General features: G+C 36.7%; 1 protein-coding gene across 1 annotated transcript in view; it reads left to right on the top strand.

The window, feature by feature from the left end:
- Window positions 1-330: 330 nt before the first annotated feature.
- Window positions 331-20,787, top strand: part of LOC144265677 (uncharacterized) — a 58,913-nt gene continuing 38,456 nt past the window's right edge. Inside the window, exons 1-13 of the mRNA XM_077818515.1 lie at window positions 331-388; window positions 1,822-1,965; window positions 3,247-3,396; window positions 6,569-6,691; window positions 7,313-7,480; window positions 7,912-8,097; window positions 9,727-9,849; window positions 10,073-10,186; window positions 13,221-13,542; window positions 13,928-14,037; window positions 14,437-14,554; window positions 15,336-15,427; window positions 16,486-16,636. Coding sequence (XP_077674641.1) covers window positions 344-388; window positions 1,822-1,965; window positions 3,247-3,396; window positions 6,569-6,691; window positions 7,313-7,480; window positions 7,912-8,097; window positions 9,727-9,849; window positions 10,073-10,186; window positions 13,221-13,542; window positions 13,928-14,037; window positions 14,437-14,554; window positions 15,336-15,427; window positions 16,486-16,636 — 1,846 coding nt within the window. The 5' untranslated portion in view covers window positions 331-343. The remainder of the gene's footprint in view (window positions 389-1,821; window positions 1,966-3,246; window positions 3,397-6,568; window positions 6,692-7,312; window positions 7,481-7,911; window positions 8,098-9,726; window positions 9,850-10,072; window positions 10,187-13,220; window positions 13,543-13,927; window positions 14,038-14,436; window positions 14,555-15,335; window positions 15,428-16,485; window positions 16,637-20,787) is intronic.

Below are 20,787 nucleotides of genomic sequence, written 5' to 3'. Positions count from 1 at the left end.
TTCCAAAAATATTTGGGATGATAATGTTGGTACTTTACGGAGGCTTCCCTGTCTGCAGAAGTAACATAATGTACAAAAGAATTAAACAGCGCTTTCTTCATAATCAATAGCAACTCGTGATGTGACTTGGGTGTCAAAGTTCCTATCAGGTTTCAGCAAATGGGTTGTTTTTTTGTTTTTTTTTAAAACAATATTAAATTAGCTTGAATTATCTTGAACTGAAAGGTCTGGAGAAAAAATACCAGAAAACAAGTCTGTTATGTATATAGTTTTCTAAGTGGTACTGATATTCATTGCAGTATAATTGTATTTCCTTATTCCTTCTCACAGCCATCTTGAAACTATGTGGAAATGGGGCACTGGAGATGATTCATCCCCTAAAGCAGTAGTAAGTATTTTAAAAAACAAAACAAAGCAAAAACTTTGTAAGTGCTGACTTTTTAAAAAACTTGTTAATTTTAAAAATTTCAATTCAAGATGTGGTAATAAGTATTTGCTTTTTTGCAAGGGCTGTTGTTTAACTTGCTTAACCTGTTCTTCTAAGATAGTCACTAAAGGTAATGGTGGCTTCAATGCTTCCAGTCCAATTAGCTTTAATCTTCAGAGTCTAGCCACAACTACACTGCTCACTTTCGACATGTTTATCTTGAGTTAAGAAAAGATCAGCAGAAGCCATGTAAACATTAAATTAATCCCTTTTTGCAGGCTAGCACTTGGCTGTACATATCATTAGTTGCATTAACACCAGCAGCGAACCTCAAGAATTAAAATCATGCTGACTATTTAACCGTCAGTATTAGATTTAAAATGCATGACTCTTGAGGCTTTGGATTATTTTTGCCATTTTCAAGATTATTATATTTAATAGTACGAATCTTATAGCTTGTAATGGGAAGAGTTTTTCTCTCTTCTGCTGAAAGTACTGCCAGGTATCTAAAATTAGGCAACATTCAGTGAAACTATTAATTTTTTCTAGTAATGGGTAAAAATCTCTGTGTATCACTTCTCATCCCTCTATACAAGAAAAGTTTCTAAAAACAACACAAATGGATTTGTAAAGTAACTAGTGCTGTAATTTTGTGCCAACTCCTTTTTTTTTTTTTTAAACAATTTTTTGTGGTGAGAGGGAGGAGAAATGCCTCTTTTCTCCCCTTACTTTTTTAAAGTTTTTCAGCTGGTTCTGTTGTTTTAAAAGGGTAGGGTGCTGTGGATTCCTTGGATATTTTCAAGAATTCTCCCTTGAGCCTTGTCCTGACAGGTGCATTCGTTCCACCCACAGCCTAGATTTCTGCCGTCAAGCCTTCTTTTGGCAAGTGATCACACTTCAGTTGAGGTGGCTTCTAATTTTGCAGTGGAATTGACTGGAAATGAGAGATTTTATTGTTTATGGTGGCACCTACAATGTGCTAGCTGCTTTCCAGGCAGACAAAAAGGGGCAGTCTCTGCTCCAAGGAGTTCAGAATGTAAAGACAGCCACGCATAGAGTAATGGAAGGGGAAAAACAACCAGGGATTTCTTTATCATGTCAGGTTGTAACAGCATAGTGTCTCCACTGTATTGTAGTACAGTTTAGTTTGCACTGAAGGGAACAATGTGTGTTACAGAGATTTCAGTTACCAAGGTTTCATTTCAGTGCTGCTTCTGTAACTCATATTTGACAAATGATCCTGAAGCTGTCTAGACGGTATGTTTAAGTTTTAAAAATACTACCCTCTGCCTAAATTTGATTGGGTTGGCTGAAAAGCTGACGACTGTGATTTGTGCACAGCCAGCGCTGTCTGCACCATTTTGTCTGATCAAAAGTATACTTAATGTCTGTAGGCTCATGGCTCGCAAGATGCAGCAAACATGTCGGTGGCTGATTTGACTGAACAGCTGACACGTACTGAACAGCTGGTAACACAGCTCAAAGAACTTATCAGAGAGAAGGATAATGAACTTCGGAATAGAGATCATCGGTTAAAGGTACTGTGTGTACACATCAATGTGACTGACTGTTCAGCTGCAGAAGAAAATGAACTGCAGTCATGTTTTCTTGGGTGAATAAGCTGTTTTCCTAAAAACAGGCTTAAGAGTCAGTTATATCAATATTAGGGACTAAGGAAGCAGTGATCACAGTTTGCAGGTCCATGGGGATACATTACAGCTTCCTACCAATTTACCTCCTGTTTCCAGAATTGTAACCAGCTTTGGGTATTACATAGGCAATCCCCAAGAGAGAACAGATGCTCTTGATAAATGTGGGGGACTATTATCAGTTGCAAACTGAAGGTTGTGCAAAGCTGGACAGGGACTTTTTCCTCCTTTTAGGTTAATATTGTCCAAAATATTGTTTTGCATTTGGTTAGGATGCAGACTTATCCCAGACTGAGCTGCTTTAGATAAAAAAAATTACTTTTCCCTCCAAATTTCTTTCAATCATAATTTCTGTATTCCTTATGGTACTGCATGTCACCCTTGATTTTTGGCCACAGTAAATGGAAGGAATTTATACTAGATGCGCTATAGATTGTTGAGGGATTTTCATCATTAACTTCTTTGATTAGAGCTCATATTTGTCGTGAGTTCTTGAAAGATATGTTTTCACCCTTCTGTTTTAATGGGACATTTTCATGTTAGTCTAAAAATAAGTTTCAAAAGATGGCCTTTTACAAAACCTAATATTGAACAAATATTTTTTTGTTAAAACAAATCAAACTAAACTATTTTTAATGAAACATTCCACTGCAGTGTTGTGAATCTAAATGTAGCTGACCAGAGGCACAAATGATCAAGTGACCAGCATTCATAATATCGGTGTAGTATTTAGTTTGTCATCAAGGAAGTGGAGCACCTCATCCCAGTTACATTGTCCCAGCTGAGTAAAAAGCTGAGATAGTGTAAGCTGAGCCACCTGCCTTACAAAAATAGGGCCATTTAGGTGTCTGCAGTCAGGCATCTGAAAATTAAGGCACTCCAAATCACTATGTACTTTTGAAGGTTTAGGCCTTGAAGTAGTATTACAGGAAAGGAAAGGAAAATTTCTTTAATATATAATCTTTAGTGTGATGCTGCCCCTTAAGTTTCAATACCTGTGAGTATCATAGTAGCCCAGTGCAGACCCTTCGCTGTAATGAAAGGAATTTTATCCAATTGCTTTATAGTTGCAGGGCTTCTGGTCAGGAAGTTAAATGTCCTTGTGGAGGTAGAAGTTCTTGGTAACTGTTTTAGATTTATGATATTATATATATACTCTGATGTTGGTAGGAAGAAAAAGAAGCTTCTGAAGCCAAGCTTTCAAAGATAAAGCTGCAGAACAAAGCCAAGGTAACATCACTAACCTCACAACTGGAAGAACTTAAGAAGCAATTATCAGGATCAGAAGGACAAGAGAAAAAAGCAGAGCAAAAAAAGAGAGTGAGTTTGTCCTTCCACTTTTAAAGTTAGACTTCAGTTTACCACGATCCTGTAATCAGATCTGCATGGGTGGACCTGATTTTAAAATCCAGGATCTGAGATGAACTAGTTGGGTCAAATTAAGGCTTTGCGTGTGTGTGTGTTTTCCATCCATCTTGTATATTCATCCACCCATCCACTTTTTTATAGCTTTTTACAAAAGTTAAGAAGTGTTTCCATGGACATTCCATTCAAAATGTAATGGAAACTATTTTTAAAGGAATAATGATTCCCTTTGGATGTTTGCACCTCACGTTTTCCTCCATCTTGCTAACACATGAGAACTAGAAGAGGAAACTGGTTAGAAAGTAACTAGAGCTGTCAAGCGTTTAAAAAAATTAATTGTGATTAATCATGCAATTAAAACATTAATTGTGATCGCGCTATTAATAATAGAATACCATTTATTTCAATATTATTCACATTTTCAAATATATTGATTTCAGTTACAACATAGAATACAAAGTGTACAGTGCTCACTTTACATTTATTTTTTATTAGAAATATTTGTACCGTAAAAAAACAAAAGAAATAGTATTTTTCAATTCACCTAATACAAGTACTGTAATGCAATCTCTCTATCATGAAAGTTGAACTTAAAAATATGTACAGAAAACCCCCTGCATTCAAAAACAAAACAATGTAAAATTTTAGAGCCTATAAGTCCATTCAGCCCAATTGCTTAGACAAACAAGTTTGGTTACAATTTGCAGGAGATGATGTTGCCTGCGTCTTGTTTACAGTGTCACCTGAAAGTGAGAACAGGCATTCACAAGGCACTGTTGTAGCTGGCATCGCACGATATTTATGTGCCAGATGCGCTAAAGATTCATATGTCCCTTCATGCTTCAACCACCATTCCAGAGGACATGTGGCCATGCTGATGATGGGTTCTGCTCAATAAAGATTCAAAACAGAGGGGACTAACATGTTCGTTTTTATCATCTGAGTCAGATGCCACCAGCAGAAGATTGATTTTCTTTTTTGGTAGTTCGGGTTCTGTAGTTTTCGCATTGGAGTGTTGCTCTTTTAAAACTTCTGAAAGCGTGCTCCGCACCTCGTCCCTCTCAGATATTGGAAGGCACTTCAGATTCTTAAATCTTGGGTCGAGTGCTGTAGCTATTTTTAGAAATCTCACATTAGTACCTTCTTTGCGTTTTGTCAAATCTGCTGTGAAAGTGTTCTTAAAACAAACATGTGGAGGGTCAGCATCCGAGACTGCTATAACAGGAAATGTATGGCAGAATGCGGATAAAACAGAGCAGGAGACATACTATTCTCCCCCAAGGAGTTCAGTCACAAATTTAATTAACACACTATTTTTTTAACGAACATCATCAGCATGGAAACATGGTGGTCGAAGCATGAAGGGACATACAAATGTTTAGCATATCTGGCACTTAAATACATTACAACACTGGCTACAAAAACGCCATGCGAATGCCTGTTCTCACTTTCAGGTGGCATTGTAAATAAGAAGCAGGCAGCAATATCTCCTATAAATGTAAACTAACTTGTTTGTCTTAGCGATTGGCTGTACAGGAAGTAGAGCTGAGTGGACTTGTTAGGCTATAAAGCCACGGTTCTTAAACTGTGGTTTGGGATCCCAGAGATGATGATGACCCCATTTTAATGGGGTTGCCAGGGCTGGCATTACACTTGCTGGGGCTTTGGGCCCCCCAGACTGGGGCGGTGGGGCTTGGGCTTTGGCCCTCCCACCCGGATTGGCAGGGCTCAGGCAGGTTCAGGCTTTGGTCCCCCCTCCTGGGGTTGTGTAGTAATTTTTGTTGTCAGAAGGGGGTCACGGTGCAACGAAGTTTGAGAACTGCTGCTCTAAAGTTTTACATTGTTTTGTTTTTGAGTGCAGTTACATAGCAAAAAAAAAAAAATCTACATTTGTAAGTTACACTTTCAGGATAAACAGATTGCACTACAGTACTTATATGAGGTGAATTGAAAAATACTATTTATTTTGTTTATCATTTTTACAGTGCAAATATTTGTAATAAAAAATAATATAAAGTGAGCGCTGCACACTCTGTATTCTATGTTTTAGAAACTAATATATGTGAAAATGTAGAAAACATCCAAAATATTTAATAAATTTAAATTGGTATTTTATTGTTTAACAGTGCAATTAATTGTGATTCATTTTTTGAGTTAATCGTGTGAGTTAACTGTAATTAATTGACAGCCCTAAAAATAACTACTTGCAAAAGTGAAGGGGCCTAGTCAGTTTTTATTATCCAAGGCCAAACGTGAAAAATACACAAATGGCAAATTAAATTAGATAAGAATCTTTCATTTCAGTAATTGAAGTATTATCATAAACGGGTTTAAAAATGTCTTTAAAAATATCAGTATTTCTTTAAAACAGCATGATGTTTGACACATTGGTACAATTGTACATGCAGCTGGTAAAAGAATTGATTAATGCTTCAATCTTTATAGTTTTTTTGTTTTAGAAAACTGTGCTGCTATTGGACATAACTTTAAAGGGCTAATAGATTTTATGCATGTCTTCCAAAGCATATGGTGGTTGGTAATTTAACAGTTAACTTACTAATACAATTGTGATCTGTGATGAAGATCACTGGTCCTTGCTTGGAAAGCATGTAATTAGGTTGTCAGATTTGTAGATGCACGTTTTGTGATTGTAAATTGTAAATAATTTATACAAATTAGTTATTTAGTACATTTTTTTTTAACAGAATTCCAGGTAGTAATGTTTCACTTCAGGATAGTTTGATATATACTCTATAAAAATAACCCCTTACCCCTTCTCTCCATCCCTTTCATTTTCTGGCTATGTGGGTTGTGCTTGCCAGGAGAAATGTGTGGACTTTTTTTTTTTTTTTTACAGGATAATGCATGTCCATCCAGCATATGTGGTCAGCATGATATACTTAAATTTTGAAGGTTTTGCACAGACTTGACATAAATTCTGTGGCTTCTTTGTTTAGTATTTTGTTGGGACATTAAAAATACGGGGGTCCTGAGAGGAACTCTGAAATGTGCAGTAGTATTTCATAAGTAGAATGACAATTTGCCTTGCAGTATTGTCTGAATTAGTGGAGTTGTGGAAATCTTTTATTTTGCCTTTAGAGGCTAAAATCTCTCTCTCTCCATATAGGTATCTAGAGATGGTGACCAGGAAAATGCTGCAGCTAACCGTGGGAAATTATTAGTACTTAGAAGGAGGGTTGAAGAACTAGAATTCCAGAACACACACACAAATGAAGAACTACAAAAAAAGGTAGGATATTATGTGATGTTAACGAGGGGTTTTCATCTACTCAGTGTAGAATTACTTTTAATTTAATTACTTTTAAGACTGAACAGATGCGTTGTGAAAATAGCCTGTAGAGATATCAGTAGAGGCTAAATGCCAGATCCTGCCCCATTGAAGGAAATGGAAGTCTTGCCATTCCTTTTATTGGTGAGGAGTCAGGCCTTAAATTTGTTGTTGCTGTAGTTTACAAATAGTTGGAATTGGGAGCACTGTGAATAGGGATAATGGTAGCTTGCTAACTCTCTGATTTTGTCTCAAAATGCCACCTGACTTCTGTTTTCTTTGTGGCCTATTTTTTTTGGCAACAATGGGAGTAAATGTAAACAAGTGATGGCTTTCCCCAGACTGTAGCTGTGCTGTACAGAGGCCTTGTCTGTGAACATTTCTGTTGGCTATGGAGAGCTGCAGGAATGCTGATTGTGCAGAAATTGCATGGCTGAGAGGGCCAATACCAGGCTAAATATCTATACCATTGCAGTCAAAATTTGATCATGTCAGAAACTTGACTTTCATGGTCTCAGTAACCTGGAAGAGGGTGGGTGATAGACATGTAAGTTATAAGTATAGCTATCTTTTCATTCCCAGATTGCCGAATTGGAGGCCCAGCATCAGCGAGGGGCTGAAATGGATGCCATGCTTGCAGAGAAGGAAAAGAAACTAGCTGAAAAAGAAGCCTATATCATTGATTTGCAGCTAGCATGTGACTCAAGCAATGTTGCCAAAGAAACATTTACCCCTAGTGAAGAATTAAAGGTATACCATTAGTATATGTTTATGTTCATGGCATCTGAAGTGGCGAATCTGCATAGACCTATATGGGTTTTCCTCCACTCCCCAGATGCGAGAGTCAAAGGATCCTGCTCCATTATACTAGGGGGCATACCCCTATGTCTTGCACCATTGCTTAGATGAATAAAAGTCCTATTCTGATGAGTTCCAGTTAAGCTGATGAATTTTTATTTGTACATAACTTTTTTCCAGTCCAACTTGCAAAAACATCTTGAAATAATTCTTAGTAGTATTTTGGAATGAGCTAGCAAATTTCACTGACAACATAAAACAAAAGTTGAAATCTAAATCTAAGCTAGCTTTAGCTTTGTAGAGGCTAACGAATTCACGATGCTGTCATTTATTTTTAGTCCAGGTTACATTTCTCTAATTGTCTTATATCTTGCACTCCAAAGAATCAGCTGTCTGTGAAAGAGTCTTCACTGCAGAGCATGCAGATTCTAGTTCAGAGCCTTACCAAGAAGGTTGGAGATAGCGAAGAAAGATGTAGCCTACTCCAGGAACAGATTGAGAGTCTTAAAAACCTTCAGAGCAAAGAGAGAGATCATTTCCAGGAAAGAGAAGCCATGTATATAGAAAATGTAGGTGAACAAATTGTAAATTCTTTGGTGTTTAGAGTTGATACAGTGGATGTGCCAGTTACCACTATATCTCAACAATTAATTTACATCTGCAGTTCTTGATTTTTTTGAAAATCCCTTCAACAGTGATCTAGATGGTAATTAGACCTTATGTAACAGTGAATTAGGAAACAGTTTTTAGTGTTCTGTGGGTGGCTTGTGTCACTGAAATGAATGGGGATTTAAACATGGTGGGAAGAGAAAATCTAATGGATAACGGTGGTGATGATATGAGTTGAACTGAGCTAAAATCGAAAAGCTACTTGTCCCTCTTTGCCTGCCCTCCCAAAATTTACCACCAAAATGTGTACATGTCATGACAAATAGTGTCATCCTATTACTGTAACCCCTTGTCCTCTTTGTCATCCCTTCTTCTAGTTGTTTAGACCCTAGCCTAAAAGCATGTCTAAAACTAACTATTCAGACCTTTTTATTTGTTCTGTGAAGTACCTTGGTACACTTTTGAGCACAATTAAATAAAACTAGTGCTTTTTTTCCTGCTTCATTTGATCAAAGCAGCTTTCTAGTTCAGCTGCTAAAGGAGCTGTATAGAGTTATAAAAGAACTTAGCTAGAACTGAGACAGCTGATTAACTAAGGGGAGAATGGGCAAGAGAGTCTTGAAGTGCCTTAAAGATGTGGAAGTGAAAGAGCAAATCAGTATACAAGTAGTAGTAACAATTGTGTCCATTCCTGTATGGTGCTGAATACCTTCAACTCCCACTGAGATCAGCTCGCTGATTTCAGTGGGAGATGAGTTTGCTGAGCACCTCCAAGATTAAGCCCTTATATTGGTAAAGTATTTTCCATCTCAATACTCCCAAAGTGCTTTACGGACTATATTTATATATTAAGTTACACACATCAGAAATGCTGATTTTCACCACAGAGGTCACTGCAGCCGTTTAATGGCCTGCAGCACCGCTAATCATTTTGGGACAGGAAATAAGGAATAATATATCCAGGTGAAATTACAGAAGCTATTCTGAAGATGCAGAATGTAATTATTCAAATAAAAATCTAGCTGGGACACTGGAGGTAACGTGACTGTTCATCTTAAAAAGAAAATTTTTTTTTTATAATATTAATTAACGGTTAGGCCGCTGTGGTTTTGTATCTATTCCTGACAAAACTTGTGAGGTAACCAGGAAAGACAAGTTTGGAAATGTAAAACAAGTAGTTAAGGGGGAGGTAGCTGTCCTACATGGCTTCAATTTGGGAAGGGTTGGGAGAGCCAGGATAGAAGTGGCTAAAGGTCAGGCATGTGTATATGTGGTCAGGCATGTGTAGAGGTGAAAGATTAAACAATCGTAAGGGAAACAACCAAGGCAAGAGGGTCAAGATGTGTGAGGCCAAACAAAAGCAGATACTTTCATTATATTTGTAATTCCATTCACTACACTGTGATATACCCTCGGGGAAAAATTCTACCCTTACTAATGCTAGATTTACACTGGTGTAACTGAGAATGGAATCTGGTCCTTGGAATGGTCAATACTAGTACTGGTGGTATTTTTTTTAATGATGCTGTCATGCATGTATGTGTACTTTAGACGTTGTTTCAAACTTAGTTTTTATCATTTGTTTTCAGATACGCATGTTTCAGAATATTATCCAGGAAAAGGAAAAGGAACTGGTTGGACAAGCCCAGAAACATGAGCAAGAGCTCTTTAAATTAATTGCTAAATCTGATGCCAGTGCTGATCTAGAACAGGTATGTTGGCAATGGGAACTAACTGACTTGCTTTGATTTGGGCAGCTCTGCAGGAGTATAGGCAAGGAAGAAAATGCAGGTTATAGGTAATGCACTTCTGTGAGGAACAGCTCAGGTGATATTTTGGGAAGATGGAAGAAATGCCTCTCTTTATATATATATATATAAACATTTCTTTTTTTTTCTTTCCTGTAAAATGTAATTCCTTTATTTCCCTGGCTAGTTACTAAAGGCGTTGAAGCAGAAACTACATGAAAAGGAGGAAGTCATGCTGGGTAGGACACAGGTGATAGTCATGCTGCAGAAAGAACTGGATGGCAAGGACCAGCTGCTGAAAGTAAGGAACTGTACATGGAGTGTTCATAGTCTAGTCAATTAATGAATTAAAAACCAAGTTCTTTGATTTTATTTATTCTGATTTATACATACAGCACTGGGCAGACACACTTTATGTGGGTTCCATTTGTTAAAAACACAGTAATCATTTGTACCAACAAGTTATAAATACAAACCAGAAAATAACAAGCTGAAAATACAACAAAAAATCAGCCCGTCCTTCACCCTCCCCCAAATACTCCATCCCACTCACAAACACCAGCCCTTAGCTTGCCCCTATCCCCTCTGAAACCTGGAATAAGAGGAGGGTTTTACAGTATGCCCTTAAAGTCAACAGATTGGGGTTATTTCAGGTCAAAGAGGGAGGAGTGAATTGCAAAACTGAGGGCCTCTCCATCAGAATGCCCAGTTAGCAGCCCTCTTTTAAAGGGAAAGGATTCCAGCTTGAGCGTTTCTCTTGTTTGCAACTATAATAGCAAACTAGACTGTATAATAGCAAACTAGACTGTAGGCTTTCCAAGGAAAAGATACTTTGTCTTCCTTTGTGTATATACAGTGCCTCCTCCTAGAAAGGAACCCAGACCCTGATTGGGGCTGTTGAGTGCTACTGCAATAGAAACAAACATCATGGGGTGGGGACAGGGAAGTTAGGTAAGATTATCGCAGGCCAAAACCAACACCTTAAATTCTATCCAGAAACCAATAGGAGCAGCTAGTCCAAGTCCTGGAGCACTGGGCTAAGTGCTTTTTCCAGGAAATTTCACTTAATTAGGTGGGCTGCCACACTTTCCATCAGTTTCAATGGTTTTGAGGATATAGAATGTGCTGCAGTAGATTGATCCTGAGGTGACACAAATATGGATCATCATAGCAAGGTCAGAATTGGCCAGATGTAGATTGAAAAAACGTGGCTTGATTACTGCTGCTATACAATTAATCAAATAAAATTTCTCCCTATTGCAATTTCAAGGTTTGTGGAACAGGAACGGAAACTGACTAACCCTTTGTCATTGTTTCTGTTTTGAAGTTTTCACCTTATGGAATACTTCATGGAGTATTTTTTAGTTTTAACATAATTTTTTAAAAAAAGGCTTATACTTGATAATATTTTATGGAGTCAGTGTGCAGCAGTTCTGTTTAACAAATCACCGTAAAGCTTGTTGAATACCAATATAATCTCATGGCATTTAAAGAAACCTGGGGAAAATATTTGCATACACAAGAAGAGAGCTAGGAAAACACCACTTACCTACTTACATCTGAAAATTTTCCAGATTAAAATACTTGTTGGGGACTGCAGAACATTTATTTAAAGTGTTCTTTAACAGACTAAAGTGAATGCTGTTGATACAGGCAGAAAGCTGTCAATCTTTCGCATGCTTTATACTTTTGTTACCAACTGCATAATTATTAGAACAGCATCTTCTAAGGACTTTCCAGAGTCATGAATATAGATACACATCCTTCATTGAATCTGCATGCGCCGAGAATACTTGATAGACTATTATTATCCAAGAAAGATATTTTTTGTAGCAGTTTCTACTCTGGTAATCAAAATTGTCATTGGGTATGTATGCCAGGATCTCCCTTGTGATTTTGATACACACTGACTGAGTTGTCTGCTGTATCTCTGATGGAAAATTTCAGCAGTTTAAGATGGAATAATCACTGGGGGGGCCAAGAGATGGGCGCGTGTGAAGGTTTCCACCAGTGATTATTTCATCTTAAGCAAGTTAACTTTTCCATCTTGCTCTCCATTCGTGCTATCCTATTCGCTTTCCTAATTCTCAGATATACACAATGGGCTGTTAGTTTCCTGTCCCAAACATTCTAGATCAAGGTTTACCAGATGGTGCATAGTCTAGAGCTCATTACGAAAGTACTTGTTTTTATATAGGTGTCTAATTTGTGCTGGCTGTTCATTTATAAATATATTCTGCAGTCTTGCTCTGCCTCAAGCAGCTAATGTGAAACTACTGAAAACAAAATTAGAAAGGACTAGATCAGCAGTTCTCAAACTGGGGGTTGGGACTTCAAAGTGGGTTGCAACTCTGTTTTAATGGGGTTGCCAGGGCTGGCTTTAGACTTGCTGGAGCCCAGGGCCCAAGGCCCACCACCCTGGGCGGCGGTGCTTGGGTTACAAGTGCCCCCCTCACTCTCTGGGGCGGCATTGTTCCCCTTCCCGCCCCCCCCGTCTTCCCGGACTTGGGTGGGCTTAGGCTTCGGTCCCCCCCTCCTGGGGTCATGTAGTAATTTTTGTTATCAGAAGGGGGTCGCGGTGCAATGAAGTTTGATAACCCCTGGACTAGATAATGTAGGGGAAAGACCAGACGGGTGGGTTATAAATGACTTAGGCCTGGGCTACACTGGGGGTGGTTCGAACTAAGATACGCAAGTTCCGCTACGCTATTCGCATAGCTGAAGTCAAAGCATCTTAGTTCAAGTTACCTGGCTGTCCTTACGGTGGCGAGTCGACCACGGTGGCTCCTCCGTCGACTCCACTTACTCCTCCTGCTGAGGTGGAGTACTGGCATCGATTCAGGGATCGATTTATCACGTCTAGATGAGATACGATAAATCGATCCCTGATAGATCGATCGCTACCTGCGGATCCAGCGGGTAGTGAAGACGTACCCTTAGACTTTTTCTATCTCTATTTTCCTGAGTAAGAACTTTAGAAGGGGACTGTAGCCAGGTATTGTCAACTTCTTTTATTTTTGGTCTTCAGAACTCAGCAGCGTATGATATGTGGTTTTTCCAGGGGACCTTTTCCCTTTTTTTTCCCTTTCTTATTTATAAAGGGACGTTTCCTCCTACAGAACCAGTCAGGATGTAGTTAGCACTAGAGCAGTGCAGACCCTCCAGTGTATCTTCAGGCTATTGCTAGGGAGTTCAGACCTTAGAGATATGTGACAGAGCCTTATGCTGCCAGTTGACCAGCCCTGAGAGTGATCTTTTTAAAGTGTGTTGCATGTGCAGAGGAGCAGATAGGGGTATAGCTAAAAAATCTGAAACAATTTTCTTTTTTAATACAGGAAATTAATGAAAACTTGAAACGTCTTCAATCAGAGAAGGAGAACCTCCAATCTAAACTGGATGCTGAGAAACATGTAATGAGAGCCCAGCTAAGAGACATGATGGAGAAACATGAACTTGAAATGATGAAGGTCCAGGAGAAACATAATGCTGAAGTGCATGAGATCCAAGAGAAGCATGAAACTGAGCTGCAGGAGAAAGACCAAGCCCTGCTGCAGCTTCAGAAACAAGTGGCAGAATTAAGAAATAATGGACAGAGTAACTCAGAACAAGCTATAGATGTAGATACTGTAACTAAACAAAAGATGGAACAGCTAGAAGGTATTGCATGAAAGCGTAGCTTTTATATTTGAAAAGCTTCCTTGTCACTCCGCTGTATACTGTGTGCCAAATTCAGACCAAATATAAACTGGGTACAGCTTCACTGACTTTAGTGGAGGAGTTGTTGGTTTAATTACTTGGGAGATGCTTAGATGCTATGGAGAAGAGGACCCTAGAAATAAACTTGATGCATTCATTACATTACATCTAAATTTGGCCTAGCATTTTTAAGCAATCTCTTTTCCCTACTAGATAGACTACAGCATAGACATTTTTGCAGGCGTAGCCGAGTAAATAGAACATGCCAAATCCTGAAATATGTTTTGTAATTACATTGATCCTTTTACTAGAATTCTAAATGATGATTGTTGTCTTTGTTTGCTAGCTCAAGTGAAGTTGAAAACAGAAGAGGCCAGCAAATCTGAAGCTAAATTCCTTAAAATGAAGGCTTGGTCTAAATCAAAAATCAAACAGCTGGAGGATGAACTGAAAAGTGTACATGTAACATTTTTAGTTTAACATTATATACCTACTTTACAATGGGTTGTGATTGTAGATTTGATTAAAAAACTAAAATGCAGTGTAAAAGGTCCACTAAGTGGGGTTCTAGAAAATACCTAAAATATGAATAGAAAAGGATTGATGTTCCTGAATTCAAAACGTTTATACAAGGGAATGTTCTAATAAGTAGTGTAATAGTCTGTAACTTAAACACAAAGGAAAAGGTCTACCAGTTTACAGTAACCTATTGCACTTGACTATTTTAGAAACATTGTTACTCAAAATCTTATTTAAAAAAAAAAGTTAAAGAAATTATTGTATTAGCTTTGTTTTTTATCTTGATTTTGGCATTTCAGTACATTTCACGGAAATTAACAATGTTTATCTTTATAGTTATCATCAAAGAATGATGACATATCTGCCTTAAACAACTGTATCTCAGAATTAGAAATTGAAAAGAAAGAACTACAATCAAAACTGAAAGCGTTTTCTGAACTCAGAACTCAAAATGGTAAATAATCAATGAAGCGATAGTGCTGTTTTTTTTTGTTTTACTCTATCATCTTGGATTTTGAACTGATGACTTGTCATAAAATAAAGACAAAGGAGTTTTCTTGTCTTTGTTATGGTAACGTTTCAAAGGAAGACAACTTGGCAGCTTTAAAATTGAAATACACTGCATAATGGCAGTTTATTTATTTATTCTGCTTTATTCTACAGAGATTACAAAATTAAATTTTCTTAATAAAATTCAGAATAGCCGCAAGGGATACAGCGACATATATTTCAGATACTTACTGTGTAAGCTTCCCCCCTAAGTACTGCCTGTGTATTATACCTGAGTCCTTGACACACACACACTTTTGGAGTTGGCCTCTCTGAGCAGAAAGTATCACTGAAGTGAACCGTTCTGTGGTTTTCTGTGATGTAGACAAGGCACTGCACATGGATTCAGGAGATCTGAGTTTAGATTCCAGCTCTGCTCCAGTTTGACATTGGGCAATTCTCTTTATATCTCTGTGCCTCAGTTCCCCAGCTATAAAATGGGGATAATAGTGCTTCCCTTTGTAGTTTTGAGTGTCACTGATGTAGATTTAAAACATTGACAGTATTAATAATAATCTGAGTTAATTTTGTAGGGAGATAGACTGCAAAGCCCATCATCATTGATATCTTCTAAGCCAAATGATTCTATGGTCTCAGTTTGGGCTTCTACTCTTTCTTTAGGTATTTGCTGGTTTACCATGTTATTTTGGCATCAAATAATGAAGCCAATTCATTTGTTTTTGCAGAAGAACTGCTGGCCAAGCTGGAAGTCTATGAAGAGCAGCAGCGAAAATTGCAGGCTGATCTTGAACAAGTTACAAAGAGGGCAGCTTCACAGGTTTTCTATTCAAAGTTGATTCATGTGAATTGTTGATTAGCTTCACAGTGCTAACTGTAGCCTTCGTAACAGTATTATTGGAAACTTGAATTTGAGTTAAAATTAAATTTACTAGCATACAGAATTGAGACCCCAGTTATGATTCATTCAGCTAAAAAGCCTCTAGGTTTTAAATTGTTTTGAAAGTGCTATTGAGTTCCTGCATATGTAGGAAATCCATGTAATTTTCAACAGTTTAGTGTTCATCTAATTACAGATAACTCGAGATGTCAGCACAGTGCTATTTAATGTAAAAACCAAATTGATATAATCAACTAATATATCTTCTTTCCATCACAGATGTATAGATTGAGACATAAAAGTGAGAGGGAAGAGGTACTTTAGACATGTCTGCTAAATAGCCTCTGAGAATGATGGATATTGTTTGTTAATCCTGGTATCTGTACAACCAGTTGAGCAGGCTGAAAAACATAACTGTATTTTGCAAAAAATTCAGAGGAAATTAATTTTTTTGTTCCAAAATTTTAATGGCAAAATTTTGAAACTATTTTTAAATTTTTTCCCCATAAACTTTATTTTGGTGGGGGAACAAAAAACCTTCACTTTTTTACTGTGTGTGATTTAGGGGGGGAAAAGGTGTGAGTGTATTTTTCCTGTTAAAAAAAAAAAAAAGAAAAGAAAATGTTTAATTTCAAAAAGTGAGCAATTTTGACCACAATGAAGTTTTTAAATGGAAATGTTTGTTCTGGTCAATAAGCCATTTTTGTTGAAAAAGCTTTTCAGTAAAACAAAAAAAACAACCTTTGACCACCACTGACAAGCAGCTTTGGCTTTTTTTTTTTTTTTTTTAAGCGATCAACTTGCAAGGTCTTCTGTTCACATGGTCTTTAATGTTAAAGAAAATTATCTACTTTATTTGTTGGTCTTAGTTGTATTTATTATTTATGTAAAGCTGTATGTGAAGCGCAGAGGTAAAACCTCTGTTCCTGAATAGTTTACAATCTAACTCTTACGTTTATTTTGGTAAATGTTACTTTCGTGTCCACCTTTTCTTGTAGGCCAGTGAATCGGGCAGTGTGGATGAGTTTCAGAGTCAGCTTTTGGAGTGGCAGGAGATTGTACCAGAATCAGAGGAGGTGCATGACCAAGTCAGAGAGGAGAAATCTGCCATAGCCCTGAGGATGGCACAGATTGAAGAAGAGAGAGAAGGTGAATTGAAGTATTTAAGATGAAACTAGATCATTATGCCAGCATAGCAGGTATTACAAATCTGCTGTGTTTGTGCAGTTCAGACAAAATTGAGATCTTTCCTCCATGTCTCACTTCTGTAGTCAAGTGAGATCTATGCAGCTAGTGAAGTTAGCAGAATTTTTTGGTTACTGTAATTCAGTTTGTATGTTGGATTGTTTCCTTGACACTATCTGTTTCATACATTCATCGCTTTGCATCATGTTTATTGGTGGATGTTTTATTCTGTTAGCTTTTGCAATCTGAGCTTCTTATCTGTGGGGTCATTTATTGGATTTGTTTCAGAAGCTTAATGTCTGCATTTGAGTTATCGATGAAAATGGCGGCTGCTTGCCTCAAATTAGAGGAGAAGATGTGAGGAGTTGTAGCATTGTTTAAAATTTGGTGATGGGATCAAAGGTTATGCTTTGGCAAAATATACATGAAATTCGGAGCTTCTCTGTAAATGTCAATAACCAGCAAGATTTTAAAAAGATTTTGAGATGTACTAACAAATATGCCATTGATACTGACCAGACAGAGAGAACTGGCAACAGATTGCTAGTTTAAAATGTTAAATATATCAAAACCAACATTACAGGTGATCTGAGATTTTTATGGTCACCAATGATGGTAAAAAATTTTTAAAGTCTTTTCTGTTTGAAAAATCAGACTTATGAAAAAGTCTGCGTATTAGATTTCAGACTAATTTTTATTCCCCTCCTTCCCCCATGGCAGTTTACCTTAACTTCTTTCCTCTTTGGTATCAGAATGCGGATTGAAGGCACAAAGGTTAATGTGCACCATCTATAAATAAAATAAATCCAGTTAATTAATTTGCATAGGCTTTTGTTAATCTGTAGCTTGAATGTTTTTGAGGCTCAGCTGATGGATATCAAAAAAAGTTGATTCTGTAAGTCCCAAAATCTTTAAGAGCCATTTCTCTTCTCTGTGAGAGATTTATACACGTAACTCGTTGGGCATTGAGAAGATAATAAACCCTCTTAATTTTAAGTACTACTTATCTTATGAGTGTTGTCAACAGGTCCTTATGCAATAATATTAACAGTTGTAAAACTTCATCCGTGTCCAGTCAGTGTTTAATTTTGCAGTTTTTCCCCCTTGGGATATGCATGACCTTTCTGTTTCTTTTTTTCTGCCGTTACACCTGATGAGCCCTCAACGTCCCTTCCCCCTCCACTCCTACCCTACACTGCGATTTGGTCAGCCACTGAGAACTTAGTTTCCCATCAGTTTTGTGCATGCAGGTTCCAGCCGTGACAACCTGTGATGTACTGTTGCTGTTTTCCTCTGTAGACCTTTCTTTGGAGGAAATCGCCAACAGTACCTTATAACAGCTGCTGTTGGTGGTATGTGGTTTTTAATAATACATGTAACAAATGCTGGTTTTTAAACTTGTTTTCCTCTTGCAATGCCTATTTCTTTGTTTATATTAACAGAATCATCTTTCTTCATTCTCCTTTGTATTAATAGCTGACTCCATATTTACCTCATAACCTAGTTTTAAGAAAAACTGTACAACTTGCAGTGATTAATTTTCATAAATAGCTAAGAATCAAATTCTGACCTCTCTTTTTTTAGAGATTACATAAAAAAATTCTAGTGGGAATAAGTTGGTGGGTTTTTTTGTTTTGTTTTATGTAAAACAAAAAAACACCCCACACTTTGAATATTCCCTCCACCAAAGGACAAAACTTGGAATAAATGTTTACTAAATATGACTATATATTTGAATAGTATCTTTCAAAGCCCTTTGCAGAGATCCTTGTCACTGCATTGGTAACTCCAGAGAGTGGGACTATGGTGGCTTTCACTGGAGGTTGCCATTTTAGGCCCCTATCTTGTAATAGGGTGTACTAGCATGAACCCCTGTTTTAGGTGCAGTGGGGAGCTGCATGAGTATAGAGCTCCATGCTGTTGGATCCAGTTGCAGATTTGAGATCATTATGATACTTAGTATTAGAATACTGGTGCAGGTTGAACACTTATGCAAGTAACTATACTCATATTATTCATAGTTCTGTTAATGACAGTGTCTCTGTGCGAGGAAAATTGTATATAAATGTTTGCAAGATCAAATCATGAGGCTGAAACGATCAGCTTTTCTATTAGAAGTAATTGCAGATCAGATTTTCGATGTTGTGACATGATCTGACTTTAGAAAACTATTAACAACAATTGTTAATATAGGTGTTAAATTAACCAGAAATGTTGTAATAAAATTATACAATTTACCTGATAGATCGAAAATCCTCCAATTTCTGGTGCTTTGTAATGGGGAAAGTCATTAGTAATTTTGCTATTGATATAATTTCTTAAGTGATAAGTAGGGCTGTCTATTAATCGCAGTTAACTTACGTGGTTAACTAAAAAAAATTAATTGTGATAAAAAATTAAGCGTGATTAATTGCTATTTTAATAGCAGTGTTAAACAATAGTATACCAACTGAAATGTATTACATATTTTTGGATGATTTTCTATGTTTTCAAATGTATTGAATTCAATTACAACACAGAATACAAAGTGTACAGTGCTCACTTTATATTATTTTTGATTACAAATATTTTCACTCTAAAAATGATAAAAAAATAAATAGTATTTTTCAATTAACCTCATACAAGTACTTTAGTGCAATCTCTTTATCCTGAAAGTGCAACTTACAAATGTAGATTTTTTTGTTACATAACTGCTCTCAAAAACAAAACAGTGCAAAACTTAATTGACAGCCCTAATGATTATTTTTTTCCTTCCTTCTTTGCATTGCCAAATTATTGGGACACTGTCAAGTTTACGTAAAAAAACATTTGTTCGTTTTTTTACAAAAGTAAAGAGCAAATTCTGATACTCACTTTGAATAGCATCTTGCTTCACAAATGGTACCATTGACTTCAATGGGACTATTTGTAAAGAAAGGTACAACTCAATGTGAGTATGGGTATGAGAATTTTTCACTTTTACAAAACCTAAGAAAAGCCTGCATATTTTTTTTTTATTTTTTTTTTTAATTCTAGTGGAAACATGTTTAAATAAAATCAAATGAAGATTCCCAAGCAGTGTTTGCAACTCAACCCTGAATTATTGTTGTAATGCATAAAACCAAAACATGATTAAAAGCAAAAGTGAAAATGACTAGTTTATTTTTGCTCTCCAAATTAAGTAAAATGCAAGAAGTAAAAAACCAAAATAAATGGCAAAACATACAAAAACAAGCTCCCACACTAAACTAGGTGTCTAACAGATCTTTTTAGTTTTATTAAAGTGGTGGTTGTAATGTAGGTAAGGAAATATTGTAAAAATATGAGAATTTTAACTCAGTAGTTTCCCATACAAAATACTTTTTTTAAAAAAGTAATTTAATTCTTCCTAGTATTGTAGAGTTGCAATAATTGGATCTCTTATTATCTTGTAGTTTTTCCATTAATTCTGTCATTGGGGGGAAAAAGCAAAAAGAATTCCTAACAACATGCAACAGATAAATGTGACAAAAATAAATTTTATGGGTATTGGGTACTGTAACTTGGGTTAAGTCAGGGGCGTTCTAGTGGGAATCCTCCTGGCCCAGTGTTACACTAGGAATGAATTTGATCCATTTCTTACTTCATTTATGCATGGATGTAAGTTTTTCTATGAACATCATGGACTGTGGGGAGAGTTTACTTTGAATTGGATTAATTTGTTGAGTGTTGAATTTGAGAGTAGATATGGCCTCTGCAGTGATTAAAGTATGGAGCCACCTTTATCTTTATTTCTTCATGCTGTTTCGTCTGCTTTGCATGAAACATCTATTCCCCAACCTATCACACGTTTTGTCATATCACAAAACAGATGGGAATGTACTTAAAATGGAAAAATCATTTCTAACACTGGACAGGATGCATATTTAAGCTTTCATATTCTGAATTTATTCAGGTGTGTTATTTACAAGTGATTCTGTATTTGTTTTACCAAGAATCATATTATTAATGTCTGATAAGATGATTTGATGCCAGTTTGCAGTGTAACACATGCTTGTGACTTCCTCAAATTATCTGGCATTGTAGCTCACACTAAAATTAAAGATATAAGCAAGAAGCATTTCATTTCCATAAAAATGCATGTGATTGTTCAGCTG

This window comes from Eretmochelys imbricata, chromosome 6 (assembly GCF_965152235.1).
Source record: "Eretmochelys imbricata isolate rEreImb1 chromosome 6, rEreImb1.hap1, whole genome shotgun sequence".
Lineage (NCBI taxonomy): Eukaryota > Metazoa > Chordata > Testudines > Cheloniidae > Eretmochelys > Eretmochelys imbricata.
This window is presented reverse-complemented; position numbering and strand designations above follow the sequence as displayed.